The 18,611-nt window shown below is 34.9% G+C and overlaps 1 protein-coding gene across 1 annotated transcript; it reads right to left on the bottom strand.

Moving 5' to 3' along the window:
• Positions 1-654: 654 nt before the first annotated feature.
• SLITRK6 (SLIT and NTRK like family member 6) lies at positions 655-7,125 on the bottom strand. Its single transcript, XM_021529409.3, has 2 exons — positions 6,595-7,125; positions 655-3,255 (listed from the first exon to the last, which is right to left on the bottom strand). The coding sequence occupies exon 2, from the start codon at positions 3,238-3,240 to the stop codon at positions 718-720; it is 2,523 nt and encodes an 840-aa protein (XP_021385084.2). The 5' UTR covers positions 3,241-3,255; positions 6,595-7,125; the 3' UTR covers positions 655-717.
• Positions 7,126-18,611: the final 11,486 nt, after the last annotated feature.

Raw genomic sequence — 18,611 nt, 5'->3', positions numbered from 1 at the left:
GTAGCAAAAGGCTTGCAGTTTTCTTTGTTGAAGATATTGGGTAAACATAGATACATATTTTTCCTTCCACATACTGATACAGAATTCACATGAAGTTTGTTTTAACATACTTAAGTATTTGCAGGCTCTGGCTGAATACAGAAAAAAAAAATATCTGTTTTCCTTTTAACTGACATTTAGGATGACAACTTTTCAACTCCTTTCATATTTATTATAAAGGTATGTTAGGTATAGCTGTAGACAGTGGTCATGTATGCAGTGCATGTACTAACCTAACATATACACTCTAAGGTTATAAATACAAACACAGGTGTTGGAGTTCTCTCTTTTTTTTGGTCTTTTGGTTTTTTAAAGGAATCTAATTAAATGGAGGGAAAAAAGAAGGGGTAAAGGTAATGAACTTTTTTTCCATAGGCTGGGAGAGAAGAGAACGGAGACTGGCATACACTCCTTTTCAAAATCATGAGGAATAGTGCAATAAGCAATCTTCCTCCCACAGTTCAATCATACTAAATTCTTGCTTAACTTGGGGTGCAAGATATTGCCTGCTCACAACCCCATGGCTTCCCACAGTGATCCCTGAGTTTTTCTTTGCTAGGATTACTGCTGTGCTTAAGTTCTGACTGTTGACATGTTATTATAAGGCACTTTTATTTACAATTATTCCACCTTAAAGTAAAATCACAGAAGTTCGGCCCCAGCCCATCGATTATCACTTCACGTTTGCTGCTCCAGGACTTCCAGATAGTCAGGCTCAGCATGTAAATTAGCCTTGAGCTCAAAATATTCATTTTTAGTTTGTTCTAGAAAAACCTTTCTTGGCCTGGAGTACATGAGTGTCTCCATTAACTTCAACTCTTCATGTGTTCCAGGATAACGAACTTCCACGTCAGGTTGGAGCTGGACAATATTTTTTCTTAGGTATTCTGTGATCCCTAGTTGCTGCAGCTCTCTCTCTTTTTCAAGAATGTTTCTATACAAGCAGCTAGCATCCTGAAAAGACAAAAATTCAGCAGATTGATCTGTAGCCTTGTATTTGACATTTGGACCTGTAAGTGGTGAACTGTTCTCTCTTTCCAGGAGACTTCGGCGAAGATATTTGGAATCATTAGCTTCCTTCTCACTTCCCTCCTCCTGTTGCTGCTCGGTGTGCTTGGGGCTGAAGGACGGGCTGTGGTACACCTGAACCATGGGGGTGACTATTCGTTGCTCATAGAGAGTCGCAGCTGGGCGCTCTGTGGTGTGGTGTGTTGTCTTATGCCCGTACATGCTGTACTGAAGGTGAACAGGGCTGCTGTCCCTCACTTGTTCATCCACTTGTTTCTTCTTGTATCTCCGGCGCCGGTGCAGAACAAGAACAACTATTCCTGCTGCACAAAATACAATAGTTATAAACACAATGAGCAGTCCTAATATTAGAACAGAAAGTGGGACAGCATCTGTAAGCGACCGCAGGATGGTGTCTGCGGTGTTAGCAGTAGGAGAAGAAGTTGTCACAACTACAAAACTGGCATGAGTTGGTAGGGCGTGGCTGTTTATTAAACCTGGACACAAGACTTCGCTGTTTAGGGATTTCAATTCTTTTTTTGCTAAGTGCCCAGGAGATTTACAAAAAATATCACCCATCATGGTATTCTTGCTCAATTTTTGTATCCATCTTTGTAGGCCAACTGAATCACAAGTACAGTCCCAAGGGTTGTCTTCAAGTTCAATTTGTACCAGCATATCCAGTTCATCCAAGACATTGCTCACAGGCAAATGAGCAAATTGGTTTGTTTTCAGATTTAATCTGGTGAGGGGAACACCTGAAAAGATATGGGGTGGCAAAGCCTGCAGAAGGTTGTTGTTTAGGTAGAGAACTTTCAGTTTTGGCATTACATTAAATGTCCCTGGCAAAACTTCTTTGATGGCATTGTATTCAAGGTACAAGTATTCAAGGTGCTGAAGGCCAAGGAAGAGATTCTGACTTAGCTTTGTAAGATGATTGCCATTGAGATATAGTTTCTGTAGTCTCGTCAGATTCATAAAGGAACCTTCCTCAAGGATCTCAATGCGATTGTTCCCCAGGTGAAGCATTTCCAGGCTGGCATAGTCCACAAGATCTGATTTCAATAGCGTCTGAATAATGTTTCCAGCTAGGATAAGCTTTTTAGGATTTGGAGGAGGGGGTCCTAAATCAGACAAGCTTTCAATATTTCGCTCCTGGCAGTGCATAAGAACTCCTGAGAGCATATGGCTGGTGCAGTGACAAGGGACAGGACAAGAGATTCCTGGAAACGTAGTAGGCTTGGAAGTATGAAGCACTAAACTTGGCTCTTTAGTAGGAGCTTTCAGTAGAGGAATCACCTTAGTAGATAGATGAATATCACTGATAGAGGTGGTTACAACCAAGGGCAGTGATCCTGAAGGATCTTCAAGTTCATTAACAGGATGAGTGGGACAAAGTGATTCTTTTTTAAGCCGGCTTAATATGCTGCCTTTGATAACTGAAGGACTATTGCATACGACATCACCTATTATGGACTGAGGAGGCATGTTTTCTAGCCATATCTTCAGCTGCAACAAATCACAGTCACAGGCCCATTTATTGTCTTCCAACTGAAGGTCTAGTATTCTTCCAATATGTTCCAAAAAGCCAACATAGGGCAGTGTCTGTAACTGGTTTCCACGCAGATCTAAATGGGTCAATGGCACAAAACGAAATATGTTTGGAGGAAGATACTCAATGGCATTATCATTCAAAATAAGCACTTTAAGCCTGTTGAGCTTGCTAAAGGCACTTGCTTCAATCACTGTGATGAAATTGTTGTCTGCTTGAAGAAACTCCAAATTTTCCAATCCATTAAACGTATCTTCTTTAAGTGTTTCCAAAGAATTGTGATTGATATGTAGTTGCTTAAGAAGGCTGAGACCATTGAAAGCTCCAGGCTCAATATCTGCTATATTGTTAAAACCAAGATGCAGAGAAATAGCATTAACAAGGCCAGCAAAATCATTCACATGTAACATACTCAGACCATTGTTTAACAGATTAAGATGGAAAGGCCGTGATGGTGGGACATTTATTTCTGATATCATCTTGATGTCTCTTTTGTCACAGTTGATAATCATGGTATCATCCTTTTCTTCACAGGAGCACAGACTCTGACAAGATCCTCTGACTGAAGAAAAAGAAGGCTGTGACTGGAAAGGATCAGATGCAACCACAATTGAACATAGAACAAAAATCCAAAGCTTCATCTTGTCCAGCAGGTTCTATTAAAAAATAATAAATAAAAAAGAAATAAATGAGTCAGGGTTCGGATAATTTGTTTGGGTATGTTTTGTTTTTTTGTTTTTTTTTTTTTTTTTTGTGGTTTTGTTTGTTTGTTTAGGGCTTTTTTTTATTGATTTTGGGTTTTTGGGTTGGTTTTTGGGGCGTTTTTTGTTTGTTTGTTTTTATTTCCCTGGTGCAACAGTGTAAAAAAAATATTCTTAATGCCCATCATTGTGCTACTTCTCTTTTCAAGTATTATCATATCATGAAAAACAATGGAATTATTTTCTAACTAGACAATATTAATTAAGTTTAATGTATTGAATGAATAAGTAGAGTCATAAGAGGAAATTATTATGCTGATAACCAAAGTAGGATGTAATCAGGAGTGTGTTGGTTTTATTTATATACTCTATAGACTGCCAGTGCACAGCATTAATAATTTACTGTCCCAAGCAACTTCTATCAAAGATAATATAATATTTTGAATAAGAGTACCTTGCTAAGTTTAACTTAATGTTACCCAGCTGCCGAAGAGAAGAAATAAGATTTGGTTTGGATCAGTGATATCTTGTGAGCAAAAGCCCATTCTTTCAGGATACACAGAATCTCTCTACAGTTCTGCATTATGTATGGAAATCAAAGGGTATTTCCTCTGAAATCCTTGTACCCACAAACTGAAAAGGACATAGACAAAATAATCATCTCTCTTTACTTAAATTTTAATGCATATGTTGTAGTTTGTGGGTGATAGTTGGTCCACAGGACACAGTAATGTTTGCATGTAATGTACATACAAAAAATTTGCATACACATTTAACACTAAAAACAGAGAACTCAGAATGCAGTACATGCCAGAAAAAATAAGCAAGGGCACACATTTTTTGAGATTAATATTAGACTCCTCCCAATGATAATAATCATCAATTTCCACAGTGAAATGTATGTGGAACTGACTGTGCTTTACAAATTAAAAATTATCACCAGTATCAATTATATTACATATGTTATGTAACATAATTATCACCTTTCAATCTGATCTTAAACTTTGAAACACTTGATAAATGCATCATTACAATACAGCTATGGAGTTGCAAGCAACATTTAGATGTTTAAATCAGTCATTTAGTGTTTGAATTAAGTTGTCCTATAGTCTATTAGATTTTTCTGTTTCTGTCAAGGCTGCCTAATTGGCAAGACCAATGGTAACTCTTGATATATAAGATAGAGGGAAATCACTATTTATAATCTTTAGTTAAGTATTTCCACATTTCCAAAAAAGTAAATAATAACAAAAAAATCCCCTAAAATGCAATGGATTATTTAAAAAACAGTAATGTTTATAGGGTGTGCTATTTTTTTGAGGATTGAACTAAGCAAGACTCTTAAGTAATCCATCTAATACAGGTCAGAATCTTTCAAACTAGGCTATTGAAACATGAAGTATAGAATGTCACTACACAACCAACTGTGCCAGTTTCTGAAAGATTAGAACCTTTTACAAGGATCAATTCAACTACATGCATGCACATTTTTATAGTGTGGCCATATGATTTGGCATCTCATCAATGCATATTTTGAACATCATGCACCTTGGTTACTAGCAACGCTATTTCTCAAGGCTTCCCTTAGAACAGACTGCAAAGCTTTACACATGCAAGCACTTAAATGCTGTGGCATTATTACAAACACACACACAAACACACACACACACACACACACACACACACATACATACAAAAAGAAAACAGCAAATGTGTCCACAGTGAATTTTGTTTTTCTCCATGAGTAGCTTCTGATAAGTGAGAGTGGATATATGAGTTTAGAAGTAGTAAGTGCAATTCACAGTGTGAGGAAAAGTGTCCTTAAAAATATGAGCTTTTATCTTTGTTTTATTAGTTGCAATATATTTTGTTTTCTCATAGAACCCTCCTTGAACTCCAGCTGCCTATGTTTAATATAGATGTCCTTAAGTCTGTTTTCCCATGAAGTATTGGATAAGACATGTCATGTCAAGATGTTATTTTTAAGCATGTAGAATAATTCTAGGATCATATTATGCTAGAGACTTATTCTTGCTTTGCATGCATCCCTATCCTTTCCAGTGACCCAAGGTAAAAATACAAGCTCCTGACAGATGCTGGCTTCAAACCTTCACTATGAGTAATTTAGCTTTATTTCTGTACACTTTCTCTCATTAGAAATTCCAGCGTCAATCTGCATCAAATTCAAGCAACACTTATAAAGTCCCTGAGCAAAATTAAAATTAAAAAAAATCTTTAAGGCATGTTGCATTCTATTGCATATTGAGAAATTAGGTTATAAAAATGAAAGTCCTTCTCTTAGAGATGAAAGTAACAACATTTGTAACCAATTGGAAAACATTCACATTTTAATCATTGTCATACCTCTGTAAGCAGCACTGCCAGAACTGTCTCACACACATATATATACCCATACAACAAAAATCAATAGGAGATTTGTAATCTTTTTTTTCTTTCTCCACATTTTTTTCTAAACACTTAGAAACATGTAATGAAGTTCTCAGTGGACTACTATTGTAAAATAAAAACTGCTGTCATGTAACAGATTAACATTTAACTGAAAGAATTCACAATACAACAAAATGTAATTTGAAAGACTTGAAAAACTGATCTTTTAATGTGGTGAGGTTTTTCAGCAAATTCCACTTGGTAACTTAATTTTTTTTCATTTTATCTGCTTTCATGTAAGTCACTGCTGACTGCATGCTGTAACTAAACTCTGTAGGAATTCTAAAAGACTAAAAAATGTCACAGATCTTTCTATGAGGCAAAGTTGAATACTTCCAGAAGTAGTCACTTACATAAAAGACATCTCATGTTTGCTAAGTAATAATTGATTTAGTTTTAAAACATTGAAAGAACTTATTTCCTTATGCTTGGGTTTATAATTTATGCTTACTTGTTTGGCTGTTTTAATTCAGCTAAAAAAAAATTGTTGACAATTTTCAAAGCCCCAAGCTAAGAATTAGTGATTTCTAAAAGCCTTTGGGATTTTTTATTAAATTCTTAAGGCAATCACAGTCAGATGATGCAGTTAAGGCCACTTTTGCACTTTAAATAAAACCAAACACCCACTCTTCTCCCTCAAGGGGTTCAAAACCAGCATTCCCTTAATGCATATATTCTACACAGTAATCAGTTTGAATAAATGTGCCCGCAAAGTGTTTAAAACACAGTATAAACTGCCATCATTTAATATAAAAGTTATACAAAATCATGCAAAAAAGTAAATGCAACTTGTACTGAGAAATGAAATTCTCATGTGCTTAATTAACTAACTGCTGTCTTTCTTACCTGTACAGCAGCAACACTCCGTGGTACGCTCAGTAATGCACAGTTGGAGCAGCTGTTTCCATGTAATGTAATTTTTCCCTCTGAAAATGCACACTTTCTTCTGAGTTTCCCTTTGCTGCAAGCTCCGGTAATACTACAGCTCCATAAAGTTAAAATCCTTGTTCCGAAAACAAAGTACAAAGCATTCGATTGAAAAAATCTTCCAGTCAGCCGTGCACGTCAGACCATCCTGTAAGCAGTTGTCCTTTTTCCTCAATTAAAATTCACAGCATACTTCACAGCTAGGCTGACTTTTCTGCATATAGTTAACTGTTTGCAAGCATTTGGATGCAGTAAACAAACAAGATGCTCAGCAGAGCTTGACTTGATCACTTGGTTTGTCAGATTTTTAGATGCAAGCTGCCTCTGTGCTCTCTCTGTTCTTTCTAGTCTTTCTTGTTAGCTCAGTTTGTTATTAGTCAGATTGCCAGGGGCTGGGAGGTAGGCGTAAATAAAGAGACTTCTTGGCTTTTGACTCAGCCTTTAAGCCCTTCCCCACTAGAGAGCTTTAATCTGCCAATGTCATTTAATACAAGATACAGCTCCACCTTGAGACAGATCAGCTCCTCCTCCTGCAATTTCTCTCACCTCCTTTTCCCCTTATCTAAGTGAGCCTCAGAAAGTAAAATTCAGCTAAATATCTTCTAGGTTGCTTAAGGGCTGTTAATACCCGATTTTGCAAAAGCAGTAAACATCCACTGCAGCTCCTGCAGTTTGCTCTCCTGGGCAGACTTTGCATTTAGTTTGTATCTGCAAATGCTTGCTTTAGAAACCTGACAGCATTCCAGCCCAAACACACTCCACAAAACACACCACAAGGGAAACTTTGTCCTCTGGAAAATATGTCTATCAAGTTGAAGTACAGAATTATTCAAATATAAAAATGAAACTGTACAGCTCTCAATCCAGTCTACTCATTGTGAATGAGGTAAGGATGAGTATGCACAGTTGTACATACTTTATTTTGGAAAAATAAAATTACAGAATATTAGTGCTTATGCTTGCACAATGGATGCAGTCAGCCCTTTTTAAAACTGCCCATCATGTTCTGTAGGAAGAAGACTGGGTTGATTGTAATTGTCTGTTTTACAGATGTTAGCACAGTGCTGGTATCTGTCCATTTGAGATTGCATTGTATTTCCATGAAACACGGCTTTGATAAATAAAGATCTGGTTTGAGAAGGACATTTTTAAAGACACGTATCATGCTTAAGGTATTATATTCTTTGTGCTCATAAACAAGTAATTAGCAGATACAGTACAGCTACAGGAAAATGTTTATTCCATGCAAGGAGGGTTTCCCTTACCCCTCTTGCACTGCATAGGATGACTTTTTAAACAGCAAATGCTACTTCCTTGCTCATCCCACTGTTACAGAGTCACAAAACCGTTTGGTGAGCAGCAATAGATGTGGTGTTCCAATATATTTGCCCTCTAGAGAAAAACATTTCTGTTTTGTTTTTACTGTGCCTTGAATTACTATACAGACTGTATACTGCAGCCTCCAACCAGTCAGATTCCAGTAAATTCTTTTGCGCTGATGGCTCTCTAGGTGGCCTGTGACCTAAAAAGGGCTACTGCAATTTACTGTTCCATGTGATGAAGGCTATCAAGACCTAGTCCTATATTTATACTCACACACTTATATGTAAAATTTTATATATAAAATTATAACATTTATATCTATATATATTTTATATATAATTTAGAAAAAAAAAATTAAAAAGAATAGGAAATATTCCTGAGGAATTGTAGCAATTTGGTTTCCATTCTTTTCAACAAATCACTATTTTTTTTTTTTGCAATTCACTACTTTTAATTAATCTTGTCACTCAGTCTCAGTTTGTAGGCTTTTACTGTTAAGGCTCAAAGGTTCTCATCTGTCTGTGACCAGCCAAATAAATCATTATTTTCTTTATTTGTTTTGAATTTATGAATTTTAAGTTATATTATTTCTATTTTTACTGAACATTTTTCAAGTGTTAACACTTGTGATTGATTGCTTGAGATAGAGCATAGCTCTAAATATATTCACATTAAAAATGAAAACAACATCATTATTTGCTTTTGAGTTGAAATCTACAAGAGTAAAACATGATCACAAAAATATTTCCAGAAATCAATTGCTAAAAATAGGATAGAGTTTCCTAACCTAAGCATACAGAATTAAAAACCACTGAGAATGCTTATCAATCGTATTTGTGACTCAAAAACTGCATCTTTATCAAGTTTATAAAAATGGCTAATGTTTTTCTACCATATTTTTTTGAATCATTATGCAATTATAAAGAATGTGATTCTGCAAGTGCATCTGCATATTAGTTGAACTGACACAGGGTTTGTATCCTGTACCTCAAATCTTCATCAATTGCTCTGACAATTTTAAATTTTGTGAACCTTGGATATATAAAATCTAAAACTGTCAGACTTACATTTACTGCAGGCATCTGATTTACAGATTAGTCTTCAAAACATTAATTTTCATGGTGACTTGTTAATTTGTAAGTTCATTGTTTAAACATAACAGGAGAAATAAGCATCTGCATTTGCTATTTTGGTGGATAGAAAATATTTTTTCTCCATTATTCACAATTTGTCATCACTTCTCAGAATGCACACAAGGAGCAATTGATAAGACACAAGATGTAGGACGTAAATAATATATCGTTCCCTGCTTGCAAGAAGCTTCACGTCTATATCAACAAGTCTTCATCTATATTTCTTGCAACATGAACCCTTTGAACTCTGTATGAGTACAGGTCTGACAGCTTAATATATGATATTGAAAGGAAACATTTTCCTGGAACCACTAAGTAGCATCTGACTATTCACATGTGAGAGAGACTGCTGAGGAACTCAAAAATCATACATCTATTATAAATTAAAATTGCATATGGAAGAACTGCCATCAAGGCTAATATGGCATATGCACATACACAAGCACAGAACAAAAAAAAAAAAAAAAAAAAAAAAAACAAACAAAAAAAAACCATAATGTAATGTATTATAATTATGGAAGGTAACAGTGCCTACTATATTATTTAATTCAGACACAGAACACTTATTTCCCTCACAGAACTTATGTCCCTTTGTGCATATTGGGATAGCTCCTACTCAAAACCTTCTGCTCTGAACACACTGTTTGCATGGCTTTTTGCAGTCATGAACACATTGCAATTGTGTCAAGAAAGGTAAGAATTCCCCTCTACAAGTGATACACAGGCCTAGCATTTAGTTTCATTTTTATGACCCTTATTTAGAGGCAATTATCTGAAAAATCTGCTGAAAAAGATCTTCAATTTTTAAGGAAACACATTAAAGAAACAAATTTCTATCACCCTCATGCATTTTCTAACTAAATTAATTTTGACTCATATTTTTCTACTTAATATTTAAATATAAAAATAATAACATTATAGAATTATAGAATGGTTTATATTGGAAGGAACCTTAAAGATCACTTAGAGAATCACCTCCCTCATCCTGCTGGCTATGCATCTTATGCAGCTGAGGATATGGTTGTGTTTCTAGGCTGCACCTGCATGTATGTAACATTGGTATTTACCATAATGTAAAAATCACATTTCCTGAAAAAAATTATTTCAAAGAAAGGTGTATTGAAAGGTGTATTCTTTATATTTCATTTTTCAAGTTAAAAAGTCATATCGTACTTTAAATATTCTACTTGAGTGAAAATGCATTTTATACTGCTATACTTAAGAGCATGATTCCTTACAAAATACTCGATTATTTCTTATTCAATAAAATATGATGCAATGGAACAGATAAAACCAAGGCATTTTCCTTTGCATACTTCTTTAGTAATCCTGTTGTATTGTATAAGTCAGATCACTGAAAATGTGTAAATATTTCTGAAATTCGTGGTTTCCTTCTTCAGATACTTCTTCAGTATCTGTGCAATAGGTCTTGAATCTTCTTTATTTCTTTTTGTTGTTGTTGTTGTTTTGGTTTTGGGGGGATTTTTTGTTGTTTGTTTGTTTAACTCCTTGACAGAGAAATTCCAGTTCTTCACAATGTAAGAAGAGTTTATTATCAAAGTTAAAATATCTCCTATCCAATTCTGAGATTGTTTATCTTGTTAATAAATTTTGGTATTGGGGTGAGAAATATTTATTGATCTGAATCAGCTTCTTGGAACAGAGAGATTCACCTTGCCTTTCCTCCTGAATCTGGCAATATTTGAATATCAATTTAAAAAAATGTCTAGAGATGATTGGTCTATAGAAAACAAAAATCACCTGACTACTTGCAATCTTCAGTTATGATTATTAAGTTGGATATTTTTCAAAATATCTTTTGTTGGCCAATGACCCAAGAACATACACACAAAAAATTGAGTCAAGTTTGGCATTGTGTAGCATGCCAATAGCACAAAAAGATCCCTACTAATAGATATTATTTTAGTAATTTTTGTCCCCAAGAAATTTTGCTGTCCATTGACCTTAATTACTGTAGGTTTAGACTGAAGTGATCCTCTCCACTACCACATAGACATTCAAATCTTCCATGGAATTTGAATGGAATAAAGTTCCTTTTGACCATGTACAAGAGAAAACCCAGTGTGAAACCAATTTAATTTGCCTAGACTTCTATGGACTTCTTTTCTGATTACTTTGGGCTTCCTGTCAGTATCCACTTAAAAAATACTTGTAAGTTTATACATGTTATTTATGTTTTACTTACCTTTTTCTTTCCCTAACAATATGTTACAGTGAGCCAATTAATTACCATCTGCACCTCTGAGTAGTCTGCTTCAAATTATAGTTATGAATATTCCAACTGAAGTATAGTCAGATTTCTTGACTTTCAGGCCTGAGAGCAGCTGACTACCTAGCCCTCATAAAACTTAAAAAATCACCTTGGTACCAATAGCTGATGAAGCCCAAAGATAAAAGAATTGTGTAAACCTTTTGAAATTAGCAATGGAATATTTTTTTTCTGTACTGAAAGAGAAGTAGAAAGAGCCCACTGGGTGTGCAGTAATCAATAATCAGAACAGAGGATATGATACGATTTGCATATGTTTACTTTTTTTTTTTTTGGTGTTACAAAACTCCTTTTTTATTCTTTTTCAATAAGCATGAGTAAGAAAACATGAAATATTGAAATTGCTGTGTAAAACAATTTTCTTTCCTTTTGCCTATGAATAATGCATTGATATTTAACATTAGTATCCTATTAAACACAAATGAGTTTCTACATGCTGACTATGCCTAAGTCTTTTCATGATAATGTGTGCTTGTGCCTATCCTAATTGCACATTACATGCTACTGCTCTTCCACCAGATCCAGCTAAAATAGATTATATCAGGCAACTTGGAGAAACACCTTAAGAGTAAAGTCTGCAACAGCTAATCAAGTTTGGTATTCAGCTAGATTGCAAGTAGCCATAGCATTCAACTTTTTTCTCTTGAGGGTTCTATATACACAGTAAGATTCACAGACCCAGCACCAGTTTAATGAAGTAGTGAATTAGTATTCAAGTTCTGCTTTGAAAAAGACTTTATCTTTTTTTTCTGAAAATATATACCCTTTACAAAGGCACTGTGTTCTGAACTCCTGCTTTTGAATACATCATACAGGAACTGAAGCAACTGAGCACACCTCTTTGGAACTGTAAAGTCATAGATAGTGTTCAACAGATTAGTGGATCTTGATGGCTGATAACATGCTTCTCACCACACTGACTTCCAAATACAGGATTGATGTGAGCCAATTTTCAGTCTATAAGTTCATTAATTAGGTCCAAGTCTGTTGATCTATTGTCCATTTTTTTTAATGTATGGGCATATTTGGGTTAATTTATCTTGTCTGCCTTAAGATGCCAATCTTCGGAATGCACTGCTCTGGAAGCCACTGTAATTCACTGTAATTCTAGAACTTAACTATCTTAAACTGGTACCAGTGTATGCTGGATCTGTCTGGGGTGGAGTTGATGCTCACAGCAGTGTGTACAGTGCTATATTGTAAATTTGTAACTAAACCAGTAACATGACAGTGTTTTTACTACTTATGTAGTAAGTAGTAAAGTACTTGTACCATAAAGACTTCCTGTTCTTCCAACTTTGCCCCATCATGGGTAGGTTGGGAGTAGGCAAGAAACTGAGAAGGGATACAGTTAAGACAGCTGACCCAATGCCCGAAAGAATACACCACAGCATGTGGTGTGATGCTCGGCAAGAAAAAGTCAGGGGAGGGCTGGTTTTGGGAAAGTACCTGTTGCTCAGGGACAAAATGGGCACTGGCATGTGAGGTGATGTGTGACCACTTTTACATACTTTTCCCCCCCTCTCTTTCCTTCCTTTATTGAACTGTGTTTCTCTTTTTTCTTTTTTGCTCTTTCTATTCTCTTCGCCCTCCCACTGGGGATTGGAAGTGAGCAGGTGGCTGTGTGGTGCTTAACTGCCTAGGTGGCTAACCCGCAACACAAAGATACCAGAAAACCCCCCATCTCTAAATCCATAGTGGCCATTTCCTCTTTGTACCATATACATGAAGTCAGACTTCTCAAGAAATGGTAGAACCAGAAAAAGAACCCCAAACTCCTTATTTTGACTTTACTTCCCAAAAGTCTGTAGGTAAATTCACTGTTCCCTCGTGCAGTTGCTGCATGGACTGCAAGAGTATTGGGCTCTAATTGAAAGTACACAAGCAGTAAAAATCTGAATACACCTGACCACCTATACAACTCAGGAAAAGTGTGACAGATCTGTGCTGTTATATACAGTTACCTCCTTGAGTATATTTTCTTAGTTTAGTAATCTGCCACTAAGTAGCCATACTCCTTGTTTCCACTCACACTATCATCACAGAGCAAATAGAGCACATCAGAGAAAATCAATCTATTAGTTATAGAACCCACTTCAGACTTTCTGTCAAAGTGGGAAGAAGACACAAACGCACATCTGCCAATGATCTCATTTTTGGCTTCTATTTTCAGACATTTATTTTTAGAAAGCAACTCTAAAAAATTTAAGGTTCGTATTACTCACTGTGAAAATAAAAGCAGTATGTAAAAAAAAAAATACAATCAACAGAGTAAGGAGTACACCATTGCCTAGATTAAAAAAAAATAGGAGTTTACAGTAAATTTCCATTTATTCAATAAATTGTATAGTTATATCTAACCTCATTTGTTCAGAAGATATGCCAGATTTCTCTTCAAAAAATGTATACCTGAGTTGTATAAAAAATACTGAAATGCACAGAGAGGTGTTTTTTAATTACTTCAGCATGCTATATAACATCAATAGCTTGCCTAGTAATTTTGATGGCATAACTTCAGACTCACATGGTTCTCTTTCCAAAAGAGGAATAGTCTTGTACAATTTTAGCATTACTTTTTATTGGGCAGATGTGGACTCCTGCTTTGCTTTTATGCAGTCAGCTAATGCAGACCAAATGAACCTTTGTTTTCACTTTTGAGGTAAGAATAGGAATTTTTATTCATGTAAGACTGCATCTTCCCTTGGATTGTTGTTTGTGGTTCAGTTATTGGGATTTCTTACATGGACCCAGAAGGACATTAGTACAGCAGAATCAAACATTTTCTCTTCTGTAAAAGAGAAGAAAATCCTCTTTAGGCTGAAGAAAGAAAAATTCAATTTAGTGTCCTCAGGGGTGAAGGATGAGGACAGGAGCAGGAATACGTCCACTGAAAAAAGATGCAGAATCAGAAAGTAGGTCAAGTAGAGTGAACTTTCTGTTCTTTCTTCTATTAAAGAAAATGAGAATAGTGTCACTACAATACAGTAGTGACTGTATTGAGAGAGCTCCTCTCACCAGCTGTGATCAGGTTGTTGCACACCTTTACTTTTTCACAATGACAATAACAGATACAAAAGGCAGGACTATATACATTATTTCTGCTTTCAAAAATCTATTGCCCTACATTCTACATGCTATGTAGCTTTCCTGCAACATATTGGCCTCATTTTTATGTGGAATCTTATAAAAAAATCAGCTTTGTCTATACCCCATATTAAGGACAATTTCTGAACAAATTTTCTGAGTTTTCCATATATCTTCATTTGGCGGAAAGCTGCAATAACTGACCAAGTACTGGCACCAGTGAAAAGCCATACGGATTTCACTGAGTCACAGACCATCAGCAGGAATGAATTTCTCCGTAGGACAGCTACAGTCCCAGTCAGTAGCTGGGTCTGGTATTCTGCATAGCATCAGGGATAGATTTTTTCATGACCATCACTTACAGCATGGTAGTCACTATCTCAGCCCAATTAATAAATAACTAAGAATATGAATAGTGGATTAATACAATGTGCAGTATAACCTGACTAAATAAATATGAATTATTTCTCCCCCTCTGTTTTCAGGTTGTATTCGGATTTGTTTGAAATAATAAGAAAAAGGGTTTCAGAATTAATTCTATTTTTCAATTTAGAGAGCACTACTCTTTATTGCATATAATTTGTCTTAGATAGAAAAATAAATATCTATCTTTAGTACTGAAAATATTTTTCCTTTTTGGAGTTTTTGCTGTGTGAACAATGACCATATGTTTTGCCAAAGTTGAACTTGTTTTTTTCATTGATGCTTTACATCTTTCAGAGGCCTACTATGCTCAAAATCAACACCTTGATGTTGCAATGACTTCAAATAATGAAGCAGGTTGCAGAGACAGGTTTTAGGGTCTCCATCTCTAGAAATATACAAATCCTGATTGGACCTTTTCCTGCTCACACTGCTGTAGCTGATCCTGCCTGAGCCACAGAGGGTGCACAGAGGTCGATTATCTAAACAGACCTCTTCCAGCTTTGGTGGTTCTGTGATTCTGTGAAATAATTTGGGAATCCAGATTCTGTTGGGTTCAGAATGTTAAGGCACATCACTTTAAAACAACTCTCAGAATGAACTGGATTACTGTATCTCAAAACATTATAATTAGCATGTAGTTGGTCTTATTCAAAGTCATGTACCATGGTATTGTTTTTACTGTGGAAATAAATGTAAATAATATTTTAATTATCTTAAAGCATAGTGTAAAATCTCTTCAATACCATGTTAGAGTAACACAATTCATACTAAACAAGTTATGTGATGTTAGCTTAGAGGAATCCCAATATATTAAGCTCATTTAATGACAACTATTATAACTACATGTTCTTTTTAAATTTATTATTATTCAATCTTTCAGGCCTCTAGACCAATCTTTGATTAATTTGTAATATTTATGCATTGTCTGGAGTAAAGCAGACAGCGATTCTCTAACAACTTAAGATAATAACCTAATCCAGTTTTGAAAGGTACCTTTTTAGGATGAAAATGTGGGGCATTAATTCTGTTTTACTTGATATTTCTTGTTCCAATCTGTTATGCTTTGGCACAGTCCAGAAACTAAGCACCACAGTACCACTTACTCATTTCTTGTCCCAACAGGATGAGGGGAAGAAAATTGGAAAGACAAAAGTGAGAAAAACTGTGGCTGAGAGAACAGTTTCATTCTTGAAATTAAATATATAGTTATTAATAATAATGATAATAACAATAATAATTATAACATTTATAACAATTGTACGTTTTAATTAAAACTAAAATAAAAAAGGGAAACAAATAAACCTCAAGGAAGACAAGTGAAGCTAATGAAAAGCACTGCTCACCACCAACTGACTGATGCACAGCTGGTCCCTGAGCAGTGGCCTTGCTGGCCAACCTTGCCCATGGTTCTGTCTTGCAGCTTGGCACTGTATGGAATGGAATATTCCTTTGGACAGTTTGGATCAGCCTTTTTGGCTGTGCTCCCTCCCAGCTTCTCGTGCACCCCCAGACTTCTTGCTATTGCAGAAAAAGCCTTGGTTCTGTGAGAGTACTGCTCTGCAATAATGAAAAGATTCCTGTGTTATCAGCACAGTTTCCGTCACAAATCTAAAACACAGGCCTGTACTAGCTACTGTGAAAAAAATTATCTCAATTCCAGTCGAAACTACTAAAAAAGTGTGCAAAACAGATAATCAAATCCACTGAGACATCAGTTTATGCTCTTTAAGAAAACTGCCTGCACTTCTGTGACATATGCTATTTCATTTTGGAAGTGCACTTTATTATTAAGGCCATCTTGAAGAAAGTATTTTGATTATCAAAGAATGTAACTTTTAAAGTACTGGACACTTGGAGTGAACTTCCAGCCAAAACAGGGACCAAGAAATAAACACTTATAGAACCTAATTTTAAGATCACAGATCTGCCTAAAATTCAGTTCTAATTCTAAAACACTCAAGTAATTGTCTTTTCTAAACAACAAAACAAGCAAGCATTTAAATTCAAAGGATTGATGCCAGTACATTGGTTATCAGAGTATCAATCATCTTTTACAACCAGTCAGCATAAACACATATATTCTTTGAATAATCACTAAAGCTCAAACAATCACTGAAGCTCAAACAAATATATTTAATTAAATAATTTAATACATTTAATTATTTAATTTAATTTAATTTATTTAATTAAAATGCACTACACTATTCTATTGAATCAACACAGTTAGAATCACTGAATGTCTACTGGCTCTCTATTGGAAAAATATAGTGTATTTTTCCATACTAGCAATACTGCCACATTTTGTTTCAAACTTTTACATTAACTATTTTTATGTTTCAGATAACTTTTTTATTCTTTTGACACTGTCAACATTATGCTAATTCTTTCATTTCCTATAAATATGAATTGCATTTCCTAGTTGCAAGCTTTTAACAGTGTCTTTTTTAATTGTGGAAGTATCAGCTGTTCAAGAGCTTGAACATTAATGTACTCATTTCTTATTTATACAGATAGCAAATAAATTATAATAAATAGCAACGAATGTCTGGATTTGAACTTTTGACTGCAGATCAAAATAATGCAATGTGAGTAATTAAAATTATATATCTAGAGAGAGAGTATTGCATACATAGATGTGTTCATATGATAGCAAAGTGTGTTACCTCTGTGCTACTTTCTTGCTGTCCAGTTCTATCACTTTTACCCAGGTGACACTGATTGCAATTCAACCACTAAAACCTCATTAAGACTAATGCTGAGGTAAACAGAAAAAACACCCATTGATTTCTACCAAAGCTTTTGTTGACCCTACAGAGTTATTTGAAATAAATCCATATATTGGGATTTTTTTGAATAGAAAACTGTTTATAAACAAGAATTGACCAAAGAGTGTAAAGTAATATGGTACCATTGAACATGCTCACTCTTTTCCTAGTACTAGGTTGTAATTTAAATTTCTTTTTCATTTTTTATTCTCTGACACTTGACCTACAAAGAAAGAAAGAAAAAAAAAAAACAAAAACAGCAAAACACTGATACGCAATGTTCTGAATATTAAGAGATTCTCATTGTATGTAAAGCTTGTTTGTTTAATTAGTTTGTAGTTATTACCCTGCATCATAGAGATAAGATGGAGGAGCATTTTCAAAGTACACATCAGTGAGATACAAATGTAAATTCTGCAAAAATCTGTTCATTAGTAGAGAGGACACTGATCAAGCTGCAGCAGTCTGATGGCATGATGGCAGATCCTCAGCATGAAGCTGCTGGATCACTGTAACCATGATTCCATGATACAGACTGTTTTATCAAATAAAGAATGGGGAGATGATAAGAACTACAGCAATAATACTATTTTCATATTTTACAATTTATATGAGAAATTTGTTATGATTCATTTAGCAGCATATTTTGCACAGCACCACAGAAAATCACACATGTCATTCGTAATCTGTAATTACATTGTAATTGAATGAGAACATAAGTGAAAAGAAAATTTCAACAGGAAAAGAAAAAATATTATAAGAAGAATTTAGATTATTTTTTTAAAACCATGGTGCTTATTATATTTACTTTTTAAATATACATACACACTGATAATATGCAATCATAATAATATGAATCATTTTCAAATGTTTGTCTTTGGGGTTGGAAGGGTGGTAATTCAACAGAGAAATATT

The sequence above is a fragment of the Lonchura striata genome, chromosome 2, assembly GCF_046129695.1.
Source record: "Lonchura striata isolate bLonStr1 chromosome 2, bLonStr1.mat, whole genome shotgun sequence".
Taxonomy (NCBI): domain Eukaryota; kingdom Metazoa; phylum Chordata; class Aves; order Passeriformes; family Estrildidae; genus Lonchura; species Lonchura striata.
Note: the sequence above shows the minus strand (reverse complement) of the source record. Positions and strands in the feature narration are given on the sequence as shown.

Bases quoted from the DNA above. Each gene is read 5' to 3' on its own strand.
- SLITRK6 (XM_021529409.3), bottom strand. From the start codon at position 3,240: ATGAAGCTTTGGATTTTTGTTCTATGTTCAATTGTGGTTGCATCTGAT.